This window comes from Pongo abelii, chromosome 15 (genome assembly GCF_028885655.2).
Source record: "Pongo abelii isolate AG06213 chromosome 15, NHGRI_mPonAbe1-v2.0_pri, whole genome shotgun sequence".
Lineage (NCBI taxonomy): Eukaryota > Metazoa > Chordata > Mammalia > Primates > Hominidae > Pongo > Pongo abelii.
The window spans coordinates 81554924-81575223 of record NC_072000.2 but is presented as its reverse complement, the minus strand read 5'-3'; the positions used below and the strand labels follow the sequence as shown (position 1 = coordinate 81575223).

General features: G+C 45.9%; 1 protein-coding gene across 4 annotated transcripts in view; it reads left to right on the top strand.

The window, feature by feature from the left end:
- Positions 1 to 20300, top strand: part of POMT2 (protein O-mannosyltransferase 2) — a 44531-nt gene that overhangs the window by 1917 nt on the left and 22314 nt on the right. For all 4 annotated transcript variants that reach the window (XR_008513366.2, XR_008513367.2, XM_009249334.4 and 1 more), the window contains exons 2-7: positions 6935 to 7019; positions 12749 to 12853; positions 14389 to 14497; positions 16245 to 16353; positions 17935 to 18094; positions 19637 to 19743. Coding sequence is in view for 2 of the 4 variants with exons in the window: in XM_009249334.4 (XP_009247609.4) it covers positions 6935 to 7019; positions 12749 to 12853; positions 14389 to 14497; positions 16245 to 16353; positions 17935 to 18094; positions 19637 to 19743 (675 nt within the window). In the remaining 2 variants the exon portion in view is untranslated. The remainder of the gene's footprint in view (positions 1 to 6934; positions 7020 to 12748; positions 12854 to 14388; positions 14498 to 16244; positions 16354 to 17934; positions 18095 to 19636; positions 19744 to 20300) is intronic.

Sequence of the window (20300 nt, the reverse complement as noted above, 5' to 3'; positions counted from 1 at the left end):
TGAGGTCAGGAGTTCGAGACCAACCTGGCCAACGTGGTGAAACTCCGTCTCAACTGAAAGTACAAGACTTAGCCGGGCATGATGGCGGGTGCCTGTAATCCCAGCTACTTGGGAGGCTGAGGTGGGAGAAACACTTGAACCTGGGAGGCAGAGGTTGCAGTGAGCTAAGATCGCACCATTGTATTCCAGCCTGGGCGACGAAGCGAGACTCCGTCTCAAAAAAAAAAAAAAAAAAAAAAAGTAACTACCATGATTAATGGAAAGATATTTTGTGACCCATTCTTCCTTACACTAACATATTACTTGGAGGAGTGCAGGCCACTCCAGGATTTTTGTTAGATTTTTATCTGGATCACCATCAAATTTGATTACCATTACAGTGGTTTAAACCACATGGGCAGTGTCACTGAATAGTTGCAGCCGCAATCACTAGACAAGGCATAACCTAAGTAAGGCCCCTAGGATCTCAGGAGAAGCATGTGATTTTTATCAGCCTCATTGATAGAAGGTGGTGCTGATCTGTGTGTTTGCACACCTATGAGGGAGGTCTGCGTTTGGGAGTTGGTGTTGATGTCATCAGGCCCGTGGGAATAGTTCAAGACTGGCCATGTCCATGTGAGTTTTTGTTTTCTTTTTTTATTTTCTTTTTTATACTGACCTACTAGATAAAGTTTTTCTGTTTTCATAGTGAAATGACAAACTCAGCCACAGGTCAGATTGCCAGCCACAGTTGCTGCTTGAGGTAGATGGACCATGTGAATGTTTGCCAGGCTTTGGTGCTGGATAGGGACAAAGAGCATTGTTTCCCTTCTCTTTACATCTCCAGGGGCCTATGGTGTTCCTTCCCCAGATGCCAGGATTGTTTCTTTCCTTCCATTGCTACATAATGAGTGTGTCTTACCCTAGTACCTATAACTTCACCTTTTCTCCGTTTATCCCCTACCAATACGCAGGCCTTTTAATATCCAATTGTTAGAAAATTGACAGAGGCCCATTATGTCTTCTACCTTGACACATGTGGGCCACTGTGGGGGGACTTTAAAAGCACTATACCCAACCAAATGATCATTAACTTTATGTTCTGGCACCAGGCCATTCCAACAAGACAATCTAGTGACTGAACTAGAATTAGGTCTGAATTACATAGATAGCCTCCTCCTCCCAGCTGATCTGGGCTTTCTGTAAGGGGAAAGAAAGATGGATCATGGCCAGAAATAGTCAGGGGAGAATCTTAAATTTCCAAAATAGGTTTATATAACCCTCCACCCCTTTTTCCTGATCATTACCCAGTTGGTAGGCAAAAGGAGATAACCCGTTTCTGAGAATGGCTGCCTTAGGTGACGAAACTGCTTCAGTAAGGTTTGCAGACCAGGAGGAGGTTAAAAACATAGAATCAAAAGTCTTTTTGAGTTGATCTTTGAGGGAACTGTTCAGTACTTGACAATATCATGCCTGTAGATGGTAGGGAGTGTGGGAGGTCCATCGAATACCTTGGCTATTGACTATTGACAATTGACACTGTTGGGTGGCCATTGTGACAAAAAGATATGCCAGTGTCAGACTGTAGATGGTTTGGAAAGCAGAAAACCTGGCAGAGTTTAGTTTCAAGGGCCACAGTGGTATACACAGAGTCAGATGATTGAACTGGAAAAGCAACATCAACACTGTAAACTGAAAAAGTAGCAGCAGTAGCAAGGTACTGATGAGAGCCTAGAGAAGGGAACAAAGTCCTAATGTCAATCTCCCAGGAGCAGGTGGGGTCAGTGCCCCTTGCAAGTGGCTTCCTTTACTGCAAGACAAGCAGGCCAACTTTTGGTGGGAGTCACAAGTCTGGCATGCAGTGGTGGCTTCTGCCTCGGAAACACATAGTCCCTTACATTGTGCCTAGTCCATGATGGTAGATGTTTCCACACCTGTTGCATGAATCCAGGTGGCTATGGCAGCAGTCTTGGTGGTGCAGGCTGGATCAGCAGTTTGATTCCAGTCAGTCTTATGAGAGTACCTGCCTTTAGTGTGGGCACCTACGTGAGTGATCCAGTCTGTCTTATTGACAGGCAGCCATGATGTGTTTCCACACTTCTCAGCTTTCATCTCTCAGTATTTAGTAGCATACCAAATGCTTCAATCCTTACTGCCATCAGCCATCCAGAGTTGTCACTGGGGCTAAGTGCCTGCTGCTGCCTGGTGGGCAACATCAGCTTTTAACTCAGCCTAATCATTGGTGAGCCAGGCCTAAGCATTTACAGGAATCCCTGTGAATCAAGGGCCCTACTGAACAGCAGCTCGGCTTCAGGTAGCAGAGAAGGTTGTTTCTCCCAAGGTGGAAGCTGCCACTTCTTCATGTAAAACCAAGATGATTCTAGGGCCAGGCTGGCTATACTCTTTTTTTTTTTTTTTTAAGAGATGAGGTCTGACTCTGTCGCCCAGGCTAGAGTGGAGTGGTACAATCATAGCTCACTGCAGCCTCAAACTCCTGGGCTCCTCCTGCCTCAGCCTCCTGAGTAGCTGGCACTACAGGCGCATGCCACCACGTCCAGCTAATTAAAACAGATTTTTTAAGAGATGAGTTCTCACTATGCTGCCAAGGCTGGTCTTGGACTCCTGACCTCAAGCCATCCTCCTGCCTCAGCCTCCTGAATAGCTGGGATTACCAGCTGTACTCTTGAATGTACTATTTCCATAGGATCAGTGAGGCTTGTTAAACCCTTCCCTTGTTATCAGTAGATTCCCATTGACCCACCCCAAAGTGGGAATACTAGGCCAGGGAGTCCTGAGGCCTTTATGGGTCTGGCAATCAATTTCAAAGTGTTGAGTAGTTAACTAAGAGGTTAATAGCTGCCCTTTTAAAAAGGGTGTGCTTGGTACCTATGTCCAGCAGGTGGCACTGTGATTCTGGTGTGTGGCTCTCAGTACTCTAACAGCCACAGAGTTGTTTTTTGTTTTGTTTTGTTTTGTTTTGTTTGAGGCTCTCGCTCTGTCGCCCAGGCTGGAGTGCAGTGGCGAGGTTTCAGCTCACTGCAACCTCTGCCTCCTGGGTTCAAGCAGTTCTCTGCCTTAGCCTCCCCAGTAGCTGGGATTACAGACGCCCCTATCACACCTGGCTAACTTTTTGTATTTTTAGTAGAGACAGGGTTTCACCATGTTGGCCAGGCTGGTCTCAAACTCCTGACCTCAGGTGATCCGCCCACCTCGGCCTCCCAAAGGGTTGGGATTACAGGCATGAGCCACCTCACCCAGCCACCATGAAGTTTTTAAGCCTGTGATTTATTTCCTTTCCCTTCCAGGGATGTAGATTTTTTTCTTTTGGACCACCAGGAAAGGACAGGATCACCTGTCTACACACAGCAGCCCTTGCACAGGATAATCCTCTTTGACACTTATGGGATCAGTATCAGCTATACATTCAGCACTGGAAGCCACAGGAATAGTACATTGAAGAGGCCCAAAGAGCTCTGCCTGGAATGTCACTTTAACTTCCCTTCCCTACAGGGAGCGTGGCTCAAACGTTACCAGTTTAATCTGGACACTTTTTCCCCTCAAACTAATGCGTCTAGAAGGCCTGCATCAGGGGCTATGGTGACAGCCAGCCAGAGATTTTGTCATTTCCCAGTCGGAGAGTGTGGCGGTGCTGGCTGCAGGGACTGGGGAGAAGCTTTTTCTCCTCCTTTAGCTCTTCGCTAGGCTTGCACCACGACCTCCCCAGTGTCGCTCCCCCAGCGTTAGGGGCCCTTTTCCCTTTAGTCCTTGTGCGCACTGCTGTGGCTCTCCCTGCAGTCCTGAGTGTCTGCGGTAACCTCTGTGTGTAGTACATCCTTCCCCCCATGAGACATGGTAGGGTGGAGATGTGGGACCTCATATCCAGCAGAGCCCTGAGTTTGCTCCTCTCCTCCCTGGGGCTCTCCAGCATACTAGGATGGGTGTGTATGACCTTCAGTCCCCTTTAGGGACATGGAAACCTCAGCCCAACCTTTAATCATCTCAGTCTTTAAAGGAGCTGAGGTTGTGGTAGAGTGGGAGGGATGGTGGGACATAAAGGGAGAGAGTGGCTCTGAGCCAGAAAGCAAGGCATATTTATATTTACTTTTGGCTTGAGTACACAGCTCCCCCAAGGATCTTTCAGTGTTTCATTTTACTCAAAGTTCTGTCTTATATAGCAGGGTCCTGTTGCCGCACTGTTGGAGACTTGTTGATTGAGCAGCCACATCCATATTGCCTTTTGGCAGGGGCTGCTGGGCTCGCTGCCATTGTCATGATCACTCCTCTTCCTCCTTTTGCCCAGAGGACAGGGCAGTAACCAGGGTGACATTCAATGGCTTGTTTCAATCCTACCTCTTTCCATCAGCCTCTCTAATAGTGGGACAGTGGGGGACTCTCACTACCCCATTGCCTGCCCATGGAGGCCCTCATTCTTTCTCTTACCGAAGACTATGTCTCTCCTCATCCTATGCTTGTTTCCACACTGTCAGGGGCTGGGATTTTATCTTAGCCTACTTATTAGCTAGTAAGTTAGCCTGTCACTGTTTTTTGCATCCTGACAGAAGACAAAGTCTTGGGTCAGAGACAGAGGACTTTATTTCTCATGGCACAACAAGTGGGATGCGCATCAGCATGTTGACATCAGTTTCCTTTGCCCCTAAGTCCCACGTGGTGCTGAGGGACTGGATGAATGCTTGCACATGCAGTAGGTTGCATCACAGCTGAGTAATATTAAGCTTAGGGACTCTGCTGTTTTATGGCAAGCAATAAACAAGACAGCCCTCTGTCTCAGAGGGAGACACTAACTCTTCCCTCAAGGTTGTTTACTGCAAACAGCATTCTTGGCATACCCTGCAAGGCCTGGAGGAGCACAAGAGAGCCAGGGAGGACTGTCTCTCCTAACACAAGCAATAAAAGCCAAGAGGAAATATGAATGTTACAACTGGTTTTACTTGGGAAACTTTTGAAGTAAAAATCTGGAGCCCAGGCTGGGTGCGGTGGTTCACACTTGTAACCCCAGCACTTTGCGGGGCTGAGGCAGGTGGATCACCTGAGGTTTGGAGTTCGAGACCAGCCTGGCCAACATGGTGAAACCCCATCTCTACTAAAAATATGAAAATTAGCCAGGCGTGGTGGCGGCCACCTGTAGTCCTAGCTACTTGGAAGGCTGAGGCAGGAGAATCGCTTGAACCCGGGAGGTGAAAGGTGCAGTGAGCCAAGATTGCGTCACTGTACTCCAGCCTGGGCAACAAGAGTGAAACTCTGTCTCAAAAAACAAACAAACACAAAACAAAACAAAACAAAAAAACTGGAATCCTTTTGTTAGTATGTTCCCAAACAGATTTAAAAACTAACCACAAATGTCAGGACAGTTTAAATAGGGCCCAGCAGGGATGGTACTTTATAGTCCACAGAATTATTTCACATGTGTTACCTGAGTTGAGCCCTAAGGCCTCCCTGGGAGGTGGGCAGGGCAGATAATATTATTGTCTTCATTTTGTAGATGAGATAAGAGGAGTAGAGAGAATAAGTGATTTTGCCAGGTTGTGCCATTAATTAGTGGTGGAGCTGGGACTAGATCTCTCTTTCTGCAAATCAATTTCGTTACCCTGCTTTGAAGTTATTTCTCTCTTCGACCTCACCATGCCAATGTCCTCACCGCCTGTCAAGCAAGGTGTTTAGCAGATGCTGAAATAGACCTATTCTTTTGCCTATCTTGGACCCACTAAGATATAAAAATAACCCTAGATTCTTAGGTAAAGCATGTTTTCCCCTTATGTAGTAGGTCAGTAATGACTGCTCATGACCTGGGGATTGATGACTACTAGAAAGTAACCCTTCTTTTGAGCTACAGGGAGAAAATAACAAATAGAAAAGGCCAGGCTCTGCTGGATGACTTGGCTGCCTTCCCAAAGCCTTCATGTATGGTGTAGAAAGGTGTATGTGATTGTATAAAACAGGACTTTGCATTGTGTTTGAAAGCCTGTTTATTCAAATCGCTTATTTACTTGCAAAATAACTTAAGCAATGAGGATAGGTTTTAGATGTGGTCTTAATTTAGTAAGAAAACCTTCAACTCTTATATACTAGTTAGTATAAGATCAGCCAGATCACAGTTAGCAGCAGCTTACTTGTCATATAGGGTGGCTGAGCAAAATGAGACTCCTGTGACAATCATGGTTTATAGTGTCAACTCTCACCAGCAGCCCAACAATGTCGTAATGGACCTTCTAATAGCAAATGTTGTCTCAGAAGTTAGCGGACTTGGAAGAAACTTTTTTTAATTTAAATTTTTGTTTACACCAGCTACTTGGAGATAAGAAGAAAACTCTTTTTTTTGAGATGGAGTCTCGCTCTGTCGCCTAGGCTGGAGTGCAGTGGCGCGATCTCAGCTCACTGCAAGCTCTGCCTCCCGGGTTCACTCCTCAGCCTCCCTAGTAGCTGGGATTACAGGCATGTGCCACCACGCCCGGCTAATTTTTTGTATTTTTAGTAGAGATAGGGTTTCACTGTGTTAGCCAGGATGGTCTCCATCTCTTGACCTTGTGATCCGCCTGCCTCGGCCTCCCAAAGTGCTGGGATTACAGGTGTGAGCCACCGCGCCTGGCCAGAAGAAAACTCTTACTACAAACCTTTCCATATTATGAGAAAACATCTTGTCCTTTTAAAATAAATAGAAACTCAAGATACAGAGTAAGTATATGTATATTTAACTCAATTGGTAACTGGCTAGTGAATATTTGCTCGCCTTTCTCATCTATCTAAATGAAGACTAGTGGCCAGCTTGATGTCTTTCTTCCTAAAATCACTTGTGTTAAAAGATTTTGTTTCAAAAATCCAAACTTTTGCATTAATTGTTTGAAATGCATAGCCTTTAATTTTAACCATGCTTTATGAAGGCCATTTGGATTTTATGATAATTTTAAAATTCTTGTTTCTCTTTCTGTGTTTCCTTTAGTTGGGATGAGACTCACTTCGGAAAAATGGGAAGTTACTATATCAACCATACATTTTTCTTTGATGTGCACCCACCCCTGGGAAAGGTGAGCAGTGTGGTGAACAGCAGCTCTCTGGTCCCGGAGGATTGTTCCTAAGGGATGGAGCCACATCTTGATTTTGGATTTGGGGCTTGTAGAAAGAATTTGGGACTTGTAGAAAGAATTTTCTGAAATTTCAGACCAGCTACTTTCATGGAAAATCTCTAGTGTTTTTTAAGAGTCCTCAGGGCTCAGAAATGGAAAGAGGGTTCATCAGCTGAGGGAGGGGTGAACAAAGTGTGGCACAGCCATACGGTGGAATAATATTTGACTATAAAAAGGGATGAGGTTCTGATACATGCTACAACATGGATGAACCTGGAAAACATGCTAAATGGAAGAAGCCAGACACAAAAGGTTACATACCCTGTGATTCCACGTATACGAAATATCTAGAACTGACAAATCCGCAGAGACACAAAGTAGATTAGTGGTTGCCAGGATCTCAGGGGAGGGAGGATTAGGCAGTGACTGCAAATAGGCGTGGGGATTCTTTATGGGGTGATGACATGTTACGGAATTAGGTAGTGGTGATGATTGCACAATCTTGTGAATATACTTAAAACCACCCATTGCACACTTTAAAATGGTGGATGTTATGTTATGTGAATTTGTCTCAATTTTAGAAAAGAAAAAAGAAATACAAATACATTGCATGAAGCAGAAGTAGCTTACGAGGCTGATATCCACATGGGGCTGACTTCTTTCTCCCTTCCCATGCCCAGCATACACATGGTTTGATCTGTTTCTCTCACATGTTTTACCATTAGAAATTCCACCAGTTAGAATTCACTTTACTCTTTTTTTGTTTGTTTGTTTTTGAGACAGAGTTTCACTCTTGCCGCCCAGGCTGGAGTGCAATGGTACAATCTTGGCTCACTGCAACTTCTGCTTCCCAAGTTTAAGTGATTCTCTTGCTTCAGCCTCCCAAGTAGCTGGGATTACAGGCGCCCGCCACCACGTCGGCTAATTTTTGTATTTTCAGTAGAGGCGGGGTTTCACCATGTTGGCCAGGCTGGTCTTGAACTCCCAACCTCAGGTGGTCCACCCGCCTTGGCCTCCCAAAGTGTTGGGATTACAGGCGAGCCACCGCACCTGGCCCATTTTAGTCTTTTAAAAAAAAAACCTCTGAGAAGGCTCTCGGATTAGCCCTGGAATTCACTCAAGGCTTTCTTCCTAACTGGAGACCGAGATCTCGGGCACCAAGGGGACAGGAATTTTCCTGTGATGAAGTGGGGAGCGATCTTGGAGCATGTAGTACTTGCGGGATAAAGGCGGGAGCAGGGAAGGCAGGCGGAGGCAGGGAGTGTGATCTTTTATCAAAGATCACAAAGATCACCTATGGTTGGGCTTAAGGAAGCATGAGAGCCCGGGGCCCTACAGGGTGGAGGGGTGGGGAGGGAGGTAGAACAGGTAGCCTATTTCAAAATTGGCTCTGAGCCCAAGAAAAGTGTAGAACGTATTATGCCTCTTCCTATCTCTTTTATACTATAACAACAATAACAAGAACAATTGGGAATTGAACAATGAGAACACATGGACACAGGAAGGGGAGCATCACACTCTGGGGACTGTTGTGGGGTGGGGAGAGTGGGGAGGGATAGCATTAGGAGATATACCTAATGCTAAATGATGAGTTAATGGGTGCAGCACACCAGCATGGCACATGTATACATATGTAACTAACCTGCACATTGTGCACATGTGCCCTAAAACTTAAAGTATAATAATAATAATAAAGCATTTATTCTGTTCTAGTCACCTTAGAGGCATTATCTCATGTAAGCCTCAGAACAACCTTATAAAGTAGGTATTGTTGCATCCCCATTACACAGATGGGGAACTGAAGGAAGATAAATAGTTTGCCATAGGGAACCAAGCTAGTAAGTGGCAGAATCAAGGTTTAGGCTGGCGTAGAGCCTCCTCTCTTAATCATGACACTACAGTGCCTCACAAGCTTGCCTTGGCTCACTCCTTGGACTGCATCTGTTACTACCGTAGAATTAAACAACAGAACATGTTGAGTATTTGCATGGAGCTCGCCTGGGAACCAGATTTCTGATGAAGATTTTTCAAAGGAAACCCAGCCCAGTTTTTCTGTGGAGACTGCCCGTTCTTTTTTGGAGTTTTCCTGGTTCTCAGTGCACTGTGGACATGTGCACAGGACTGACTGATTTGTTTAATTTACCTAAGCCTTAGGCCAGGCGCGGTGGCTCACGCCTATAATCCCAGCACTTTGGGAGGCTGAGGTGGGCAGCAGATCACCTGAGGTCAGGAGTTCAAGACCAGCCTGGCCAATGTGGTGAAACTCCATCTCTACTAAAAATACAAAAATTAGCTGGGCATGGTGGCATGCGTCTGTAGTCCCAGCTATTTGGGAGGCTGAGGCAGGAGAATAGCTTGAACCTGGGAGGTGGAGGTTGCAGTGAGCCGAGATCGTGCCACTGCACTCCAGCCTGGGCGACTGAGCAAGTCTCCATCTCAAAAATAAATAAAAAAAAAATAATAATAATATGCCAAAGCCTTGCCTTCCTCACATCTGGTTGCCCGTGTGAAGGGAGAAGTGTGAGGCTTCTAAGGCTGCCCTCAGGGAGTGCGGCCCATCTGCACCCCTAATTTATCTCCTGATGGTTCTGTGTTCTGTTTGGTTGAAAGAGAGTGATGAGCAAACTGGAAACCTGTGAGAGGGCGTAGTAGCTTCTGCATGTTCTGAGGCCAAGCCAGTCAAGGAATCAAAACCCCTCCAAGTGGCAAGCAGGAAGTTTTCTCCTTTGCTACTGAGGCCAAGACCTGCCACTTCACATTGCCTACCAACCCTGGGCAACTGGCGGCTCCAGTCAAACAGGACCTTAAAACATAAAAAAGCCTGCACATAGTAGAAAATGCGGTCAGCACAGAAGGAAGTACAGGGTCAGAAGCCTCATCCACCACATTTCTAGTCCGCAGAGGTAACCACAGTCATCTTTGTCAATAGTTTCTTATATTCCTCTAGGAATTCTTCTATACAAATACAAGCATGTATGTTTTTATATATGTACATATGAACAACACATTATACATACACACAATTCTTTTTAAAAACTCAAATGGGATAAGACTACAGTTGTTCAGCAGCTTGTGTTTGAAACATGATATATCTTCTTTCCACATTAGCACATGAAGGTGCGCTTCATTCTGTTTAATGGCCATGTGTCATTCTATCATGTGGATGTGCCGTAAGTATTTATCCCTCTTCAGTTGGTGGGCGGCATGTATGTTATTTCCAGTTTTTAGCCATTACAAAAGATATTGCAGTGAACATCCTTGTACATATATCGTTGTATAGTTGTGCAGGTATATATGAAAAATTCCCAGCAGCCAAGCTAAAAAATCGAAGAATATGCACATTTAAAATTGAGTTAGATATTGCTAAGTTTTCCTGCAGAGATGTTGTAATCATATATACTCCCACCAACAGTGTATGCCAGTGCTTTCTTCCCCACATCATCGCCAGCACTGGTATGATCATACTTTAAAAACTTTGTTGGCTGGGCGCGGTGGCTCACGCCTGTAATCCCAGCACTTTGGGAGGCTGAGGCGGGCGGATCACCTGAGGTCAGGAGTTCAAGACCAGCCTGGCCAACATGGTGAAACCCCGTCTCTACTAAAAAAACAAAAATTAGCCGGGCCTGGTGGCAGGTGCCTGTAATCCTAGCTACTTGGGAGGCTGAGGCAGGAGAATTGCATGAACCCAGGAGGCGGAGGTTGCAGTGAGCTGGGATCGCACCATTGCACTCCAGCCTGGGTGACAAGAGTGACGCTTCATCTAAAAAAAAAAAAAAACTTTGTCAATTGGAGAGTAAAAAATGACATATCACTGTTTTCATTTGCATGACTGTATGAGTTAGGTTGAACATTTTTTCATATGTTAGCCATTTGTATTTTGTTTTCTATGAATTTGACATTTTTTTCTAGTAATTCATTTTTTTTCCATTGATTTGAAAGAGTTGTTTAGTTAAGAAATTAACTTGGGGCCAGGCATGGTGGCTCATGCCTGTAATCCCAGCACTTTGGGAGGCTGAGGCGGGTGGATCATGAGGTCAGGAGTTCAAGACCAGCCTGGCCAAGATGGTGAAACCCCGCCTCTACTAAAAATACAAAAATTAGCCGGGCGTGGTGGCAGGTGTCTGTAATCCCAGCTATGTGGGAGGCTGAGGCAGAGAATTGCTTGAACCCGGGAAGCGGAGGTTGCAGTGAGCTGAGATTGTGCCACTGTACTCCAGCCTAAGTGACAGAGCGAGACTCCATCTCAAAAAAAAAGAAAAAAAAAAAAAAAAGAAATTAACTCGGGGTTACTTTTAACCTTAAGGGAACTGAGAGAGAATTGAATTTTGAGTGTCTGCTAAGTGCTTGGTATAGTGTTAGGTGTTTACTTAATAGCACCTCTAATCCTCACGCCCCCTGTGAGGAAGTTTTTATTGCCTATAGCTCAGAGATACTAAATATTGTCCGTGATCAGAGAGCTGGAATATAGGGCACTGAGATCCAAAGCATCTGTACATTTCTTCGCTCCAGACCAGCCACGCAGTCTGGAAATGTATGACCAGCACCAGGCGAGCTTGCCCTGTGAGATCCCAGGTGGGAAGAGGGATCCATTTGATTGCCTGCCACTTGGCAGCTTTAGTTCATCTAGCTATTTGGATGACCCTGTCTGAACCCTGGGGTCCCTGCCTTCCTTTTTAAAAACAAGTCTTTGTTGTCTTTTACTGCCAGACTTTGGCTTCTATACCTTGACCTGGAGCTATAGAGACTGGCTCTGTTTAGAACTACTTAGAGAAAAAAGTGGGTTGGTTAGTAGTCTAAATCCAAGTCCCACAAGTGTGGCTAGGAGGGACCTTCCCCACACAGCCAATGTATTCCGTCCCCCAACACAGCCCGCCAGAGCCCGGGGGTCAGGCTGGGGCAGCCTGGGGCTTCCCAGATGGTTGGCATTTGCCAGCAGTTTTTATACTTCAGGTGCTTCTGATTGCTTGTGTGAAAAATAGAATTTTATAGTGTTGATAGCCAAGGAAATATATAAAAGACACGGCCGATCTTGTCAAAGGTTTTGAAGGATTCATGACTCACAGTCTTAGTTTCTAGTTGATTTGTTCTGGCTTGGGAGGTACCAAGGTTGCCCTCCATTGGAATATTAGGAATGGGAGAAACCAGCCTCTGGCCTTTGGCAGTTTTTCTCTTCCCCTCTGGGCAAAGCATCTGTCTTTGCATTCCTCCATCTGATTTTCTTCGCTTGTCTCTATTCCTGGTATGTAGCTCCTTGGTCTCTTTTCTCTCTCACTGTGACTTGGAATCTCACTTTCCTTTCAAAAGGCCAATTTCCCAGGAATCAGCCTCTGCCCATGACCCAAGAGCTGTTGTGTTTTATACCATCTGAAGGAAAGCGGAATCAGAGAGCCCCTTACTGACTCTACCCTTCAAATTCTGGGGCTCTTTTTCCTTCCTGAGTGTTTAGGTTGTGCTGTTCCTAGACCTCGGCCATAATACAAGAGAGGATTTGTTTCAAGCAGTGAGCTCTGTAGACAAAAGATTCTTTGCTCTGTGGCAGCTGCAGGAGAAAATGTTGCATTGGCAACATTTTCTATGGACAGTTGTCAAGGGAACCCAAAGTCTGTGGGCGCAGCTGGAGGGAAGTTCAGAGGACAGAGGAATCTTCTCCCAAAGGCTTCTCATCTTTTTGTTTGTTCTTCTCTCCTCAGATGCTGATAGGTCTTGCTGGCTACCTGAGTGGATATGATGGTACCTTTTTGTTCCAGAAGCCTGGGGATAAATATGAGCATCACAGCTACATAGGAATGAGAGGAGTAAGGCTTCCTGACTTGATATGGACTGACCGAGCCCTGGGGCCACACTAAATCAGAAATGTTATAGTTAGCAGCCCTGGCGTGGTGGCAGGTGCAAATAAAGGGACTTTGGGTGGTGAGGAGAGGGGAGGATGATCAGACCCTCCCCTGTGGTGTAGATACTCAGAACTGAGGTGAGGAAGAAGGGAAGAGGAGGCCGCAAATAATACAGAGATGACATAGATAGGAGCAAGTATGCACTGTCACCTGCTGCCCTGCCCCGGTGTACTGTCAGACCTCAGGTTGGAGAACAGCCTGGAACCCGGGCAATCAGGAGTCTCCTGCAGCCCCAGCAGTGCCTCCATGCACTGGCATGCTGCCTGCTCCTCCCCTCACAGCCACAGCTGCTGGAGTGTTGCCTACATCTCAGAGCCTTTTCTGAAGATTTTGGCATCCCCACACCCTGTCACCAGGTTCCTGTGTCTTTCCCCATGAAGGTTTCAGGCACACAGAAAGAGTTTTCCAGCCTTATTTAAGGGAGGCCAAATGTCTGCTGCAGTCCCTCTGTGTCCTGATTTACAGCACCAGCCTTGATGGAACATGGCAGGGCCTTAACACCCAACTCTTTGGGAACCTTGGACGTGTGGCTGAATGAAGCCAGCAGAAGCTGACCTTCAGTGTGGACCTCTCAGAGAAGTTTGCATTTACAAGCCCCTTTCCTTGAGAATTTCACAGCGTTTTAAATAAATGGCTGTGTGCTTATCTGGCCTCATCGTTAGATGATTTGCATGGCTATATCGTGGTATATTAAACAAGGAGTATATCCTACCCTCAAGTTCATGTTCTTAAGTGATTCTGTGTCTTCCTAATAACTTTTGAACACCACATACCATACATAATTGAGTGTGACAACCAAACGTGGGAATTTCCCATTCTTCTGGCTTGTCTGTTTATTTTGATGGACAGGTAGGGGATGGAAGAGGGCCAGCAGCTTAAAAAAACAAAAAACCAAACAGGGATCCAGCTACTGAAGTATCAAGCAATCCCTTTTTCCAAAATCAAAATATGTACATTGTGTAGATTAAAGACTGGTTTCTGGTGTAAATGAAGAAAAGAACTAGGGGTTCCTTAAAATTCTCTGAAATACCTTCAGAGGGGTCTTTCTCAACTTGTACCTACAGTTGTGTAATAGAAGCTAATGGCTATCAATGACTATCTGTGTGTTAATAACACTCATTTTCTTCCCTTCTCTCTATTCCTGGTGTGTAGCTACTTGGTTGCTTTTCTCCCTCTCTCCTACCCACACCTTCCTGGCTGAACTTGCTGATTTCATGTCAGTGTACAAGTTGCTGCTTAATGGGAACATATATATTGCTTGATTTGGCTCTTCACTATTACAATACTCTTTTCTTAGTTATAGATGTCCTAGGTGACTTTAGGTCACCAAAGTCATGCCTTCATCAGGTCCCCTGTCTTAAATGTTCGGTTGTACTGAGTCACTAGGTCCCTGACCTAGCTCAGCTTGTTATTTGACAGCTTCTCTATTCCTCCCACAGTTCTGTGCATTCCTCGGCTCCTGGCTGGTCCCCTTTGCCTACCTCACTGTACTGGATCTGTCCAAGTCCCTCTCGGCAGCACTGCTCACCGCTGCCCTCCTCACCTTTGGTAAGTTGTCTTAGCCATACCATGGCTTTTGGGAAATGGGCTGCCACTCTGTGAATGTAGCTGAAAATCAGTACGTTCAAGGGCCCTATCTGTGGGTCCAGTTCAATTAATTTTAGGATTGGGTAAAATGTACTACAAATCTCATTCACTAGTAATACTTAATGTATATCAATAGTTATATATAACAAGCCTTTAGATTATTGGAGGGGAGAATCGGCGTGAGTAATCCCAAGGAATAGATTTACCTCCAAGTTATTCACAATTGAGTTTGGAATGGGTAATAAGATAGATTTGTATCTGAGTATGTGTGTTTTTGAAGGAAGCTTATAATTCTAATTTTGCTTCTCTTAAGTTAAGGTTAGTTTGCATTCCTAAACTAATTTCTACTGTATACAAAGGTAAATGCAGAAGTAGCTGGGTGGCAAGAGATAGTAAAATGGGAACTTGGATACTAATCTTCACATGGATAAATGAGAGTTCATCGTAGAAGTTGATCCTATTGCTAGCTTTGTTCCTATGAAAGAGAATTCATGACCTTGTGGAGCTTAACATTTAAAGAAGTCTAGACCAATTTAAATGGGGTACTTTAGGGGTTTGCTTTGACAGATATGTTGCTTTGTTTTGACAGATAGATTGCAAGATTATTGGCTTTCTCTGTAGAGGACTGGTGGCTTTTTCCTTGTATCTTGAATTTCCATCTTCAGTTATTCATTCATTTAGTCATTTATGCACTTTTCATTCAATAGTTATTTCTCAAGCACCTACCCTGCTCCCTGCCACTTTTCTTAGTCTCAGAGGATACACTGATGAGTCACTCTGGTCTCATTGAGCTACCCCATCGTGGGGCAGACAGTAAATAAACAAGTAAATGAATAAGTCTGTCATGCGATGTCCTAAGCCACAAGTGCAATGTAGAAAATAAAGCAGGGTAAGGGATGGAATAATGGAGATCAGGACTATTTTAGACAGGGTAGTCAGGAAAGAGCTTCTGAGAGGGGAGCTTTGAGCGGAGACCTGAGTGAGACAAAGGATCAGGCCCTGCAGAGATCTGAGGGAAGGGCATTCAGGCAGAGGGAAGTGCATGTACTGTAATTCCGGTGCGGAGCTCTGTGGGTTCGAATCACAGTAAGAAGGCTGGCATGGCAAGGGCAGAGTGAGTGAGGCAGAGGGTGTTGGGAGATGAGGTTGGATGCGTAGGGAGACCGCACAGACTCTGGCAGTTGTCATGAGAACTTTTTACTTTGAGTGAGGTTGGAAGACATTGGAGGGTTTAAGCAGGGGCATGACATAATGAGATTTAAGGATTTAAGTTAAAAAAGATCACTCTGCCATCTGTCTGGAGAATCGACCCCCAAGAGAGACTTCATGTAAAATGATAAGATTCTATCATAGGTGTAGATAGTTTGTGGTTACATGAGCAGAGTGGCAGGACTCCCTTTTTGATGGTGCAAATGAGGAAGAGACCTTGTCTCAGGGCTGGTCTGAGGGAGTGAATGACATGATCCTTTCTTGGGTTGAGGGCCTAGAGGCAGTGTGAGTTACTGTTTCTTGTCATTGGGCTTTGATGTCTCCCAGAGCTGTGGCCTTCCACCTCCCCGATGACTCAGTGTTGACTCTAGTCCTGACTGCACAAGTGCTTACACTCAATTAAGTGGCAAGAGGGACTGTTTCCTACTACTGGGGTGTTTGGTTTTCAGGGGGCCCTTCTCTTACCTCTCTTTTTCACCAGTGAGCTCATGTTTTTCAGACACGGGATGCCTCACTCTGTCCCAGTACATCCTCCTTGACCCCATCCTGATGTTCTTCATCATGGCTGCCATGCTGAGCATGGTTAAGTACAACTCCTGTGCCGACAGGTCAGAAACTCCATCCCTGGGAGGGGAGGGTCGGAAACTGTGGCAGCTCCAAAATTTCTGTAATGGCCAGGGCCAGGGAAGGTGCCCAGAGACTTGTCTTGAAGCTGAGTTTAAGGCAAGCATACTTTTTGTTTGTTTTTTTAACTTAGATTGTCCATTTTAGATCATAAAAATAGATTTTAAAAAGTTTTCTACAGGTGATTTTATTTTTACCATATTCAAGACTGAGAAAATGTCAGTTGTCTTTTTCAAGCGTATTATTATTATCATGTTTACAATGGAGTACAATTGGGTAGGGATTTTGGGATATCATGGAGGGGTCCTAATGCTTTCCCCACCCACCTCTTGTAACCAGTGCTGGTTAGGAAATCCCGGGACAGGGTTGTCCTTCACATACTCTGTCCTAGAAGGGAGGGCAGCAGGGTAGATGCTGCCTGGAAACTGTCTCCCTTTCGTCAGTGGTTGCATCCAGTCCTGACCTAATGATGGGAATAGCGTATGTAAAGGTTGGCTTGAATGGCCCATACCAGCCAAGAGGATCCTTCCAGGTCCTGGTCAGTTCTAAAGCTGACTTGGAGGGTCCAGTCTACTTCCAGAATAGTCTTTTCCAGATCATCCTTCTACTTCTGAGAAAGTAGAATAAGTCATTCATTCTATTCAAACCAGAAGAGTTGGCCCCTCGTAGGCTTTTCTGGAAGTTAACTTTGCACAGCCAGGCTCATTAAGCTCCATTGTGCTAATCAAACCTGATCAGTGACTCTCAGTCCATTCTGGCTTTGGTTGTTGTACTTATGCCACATCCACTTCCATCTACCATTTCTTGAGTACATACTATGTACCAGGTACTATGCTGGGAGCTGGAGGTACATGAGCTCCACTGGGCTTGGCTGTTAAGGAATATTCACTCTGGCAGAGGAGGCAGCCAGAGAGCCAGAGAATCATAGTGTAGAGTACTAGGTGCTATACAAATAGCAAAATGGTTAAGAGCACTAACCTTGACCCAATTGCCTGGGTTAAAACTGTGCCCCACTGCCTGCTAGCTGTATTACTCCACCTCTCTTGATTTCCTCCTGTGCAAAAAGAGGACCTGGTGACAGGATCCTCTATGTGCTGTAGTGATGGCTAAAAGAGTTAATATATGCATCGTACTTGGAATGGTTCCTGACACGTACATGGTAAGCACTCAGTAAATGCTGCCTTCGACAGGGGCAGAGGTGACACAAAGGAGAGGGCTGCCTGAGTCCAGGGGCACCTAAGGATTCTCCTTTTACTCCTGCCTGACTGGTCACTTGTGAAGAAGGAGCCCCTGCTTACCCTGAGCCCTGTACTTAGCCAGGAGCACTATGGACACTCTCCCCAGAAAAATACCCTGCACCCTCAGACTGTGCTTTGCCTGCCGTTCCAGAGGTTTCACAGGCCGCCTCCTCCATGGAGCCACGCCATGGTCCCTTGAGGCTAACAGCCCCCAAGACAGGGCACAGCACAGCCGCTCCAAGTCTGAGACCTGCCCTGTCCCCTGCTGCGCTTGCATTTGGCTTTGGTTCCGGCTGCCAAATTGAACTCCGTCTTGTTGATTTTCAGGCCCTTCTCTGCCCCCTGGTGGTTCTGGCTCAGCCTGACTGGCGTTAGTCTTGCTGGTGCTTTAGGGGTCAAGTTTGTTGGCCTCTTTATCATCCTTCAAGTGGGGCTGAACACCATTGCAGACCTTTGGTACCTGTTCGGAGACCTCAGTCTTTCATTGGTGAGCACCCAAGCGTTTGCTGTGGAAATGTTTTTGCTCCCTGATGTTGCTGAGTAGGAGCCGGTGGCCTTCTCTGTCTCTGCTGCAGGTGGCAGAGTGGCTGTGTTCTGGGTCCCGGGTGGGCTGGACCCCCCACCCTCCGCAGACAGCAGGACATCAGGGAGTGGGCCCAGCTGAGGACTGGATAGGGTTCAAGGGAGAGGATGGATTAACATTCTTGGAAGTCTCTTTTTGCATTTGTTTTATAATGTCTGTCTTTTTTTTTTTTTTTTTTTTTTGAGATGGAGTTTCGCTCTGTTACCCAGGCTGGAGTGCAGTGGGCCGATCTTGGCTCACTGCAACCTCCGCCTCCTGGGTACAAGTGATTCTCTTGCCTCAGCCTCCCAAGTAGCTGGGATTACAGGCACATGCCACCATGCCCAGCTAATTTTTGTAGTTTTAGTAGAGATGGGGTTCTACCATGTTGGCCAGGTTGTTCTCAAACTCCTGACCTCAAGTGATCCGCCCGCCTTGGCCTCTCAAAGTGTGGGGATTACAGGCATGAGCCACCGAGCCCGGCCTGAACTCACAATTTTCATTTCCTGACCCACAGTCTCCATATTTGGAGGCCAGTAAGGGCCTTTCCGGTTTATTATTTATTAAGGGCTGATTCTGTGCCAGGCAGTATGCGAAATGCTTTACCTCCATTATCTCATTTACCCCTCATAATAGTCCTATGAGGTGGGGAGTTATTACCCTGATTTTCAAATGAGGAAATCAAAACCTACAGAGGTAATGACTCCCCCGAGGCCATCGGGGAGTGAGAGGTGTATCTAGGAGTCACAACCAGGTTAGGTTGGCCCCAGGCCGTCACTCTGCTGTGGTGCTGCTCCATCACCTCCGAACCAACTCCTAACAAGTTTATTCATTCATTCATTCATTCATTCATTCATTCAGAAAATATATAAAGACCATCCATCCACTGTGTGTGAGGTGCTGGAATATACAGATGAATACAATATGGTCCCCACCCTCTGTGGTCAATGGAGAGAGAGAAATAAGGAAGCAGGCAGTTACAGTCAGCCAGGAGTGCTGGGAGAGCACAGAAAAGGGCGCTCGGCCAGTCCCAGGCAATCCAGGAAGGCCTCTGGGAGGAAGCCGCGAAGTTAAGATAAGGAGCCATTAGCCATGTGATGGGTTGGTCTGGGACAGTAGAGGAAGCACTGGGAAAGTTCAAGGAGGTTAGCGTCCCTGGAACATGGAGCGGACTGGTGAGCAGCTATGTTGCAGATGCAGGTTCCTTGTCCTTGGCACAGTGACATCCTGGGGTCTTGGGTGTAGAGCCTGGAGAGGTGGCAGAGGGCTGGCCCATGTTTATCTTGTGTAGTGCTTGGGTGGTGGGTGTTACAGAAAGGCTTAGGGTTTCCACATAGTCTTCTCTCCTCTTGGCCATTTTTTATGATTATGACCTATATATTAAAAGTTATATATAATGCATGCATAGTGCCTAAGGAATAATGAGGTCTCACGTGCCTAGCACCCCACGCTGGCCTCTGTTTGCAGGTGACTGTGGGAAAACACCTGACTGCTCGTGTCCTGTGCCTCATAGTGCTGCCCCTGGCTCTCTACACAGCCACCTTTGCTGTTCACTTCATGGTGCTGAGTAAAAGGTATGGACAGAGCCTTTGCACCATCTTGCTTCTGGTTTTCCTTTTGCTCCTAAGCCTGTGGAGGGGCCGGGTGATTTTCTGGGTCTGTGGTTAAAATGATAGGAGAGGGACCCCAGGGGCTTTTTCCTGTTTCTTTCCCGCTGTGTTCTATCCTTTGGGTATATGCTAAGGGCTCAGAAAAGCCAGCACCCTAACCTGAAGGAAGAAGCTATTTTCGTTATAGCCAAATTGTCCCTTATCTCTAAACAGAGTACCCTGTACTTAGCAGGGATAGGCCACAATAAGATGTGCAGTAGGAGTGAGTGTAACAATAACAGTAACTCTGGCAGCAACAGCTTCCACTTAATGAGTAGTTACTGAGAATCAGGAACTGTGTTCCGCATTTTGTACACATTATCTCATATAATCACAATCACTTGTGACTTCTCTTGGTTTCTTTAAATCTCTAGTTTATAAATGAGGAACTAAGGCTAAACAAGGTTATCTTGCCCAAGGTCACACAGCTAGTAAGTGGCTGAGTTGGGATTTGGACCCCAGTTTCTCCAACTCCGTCACCC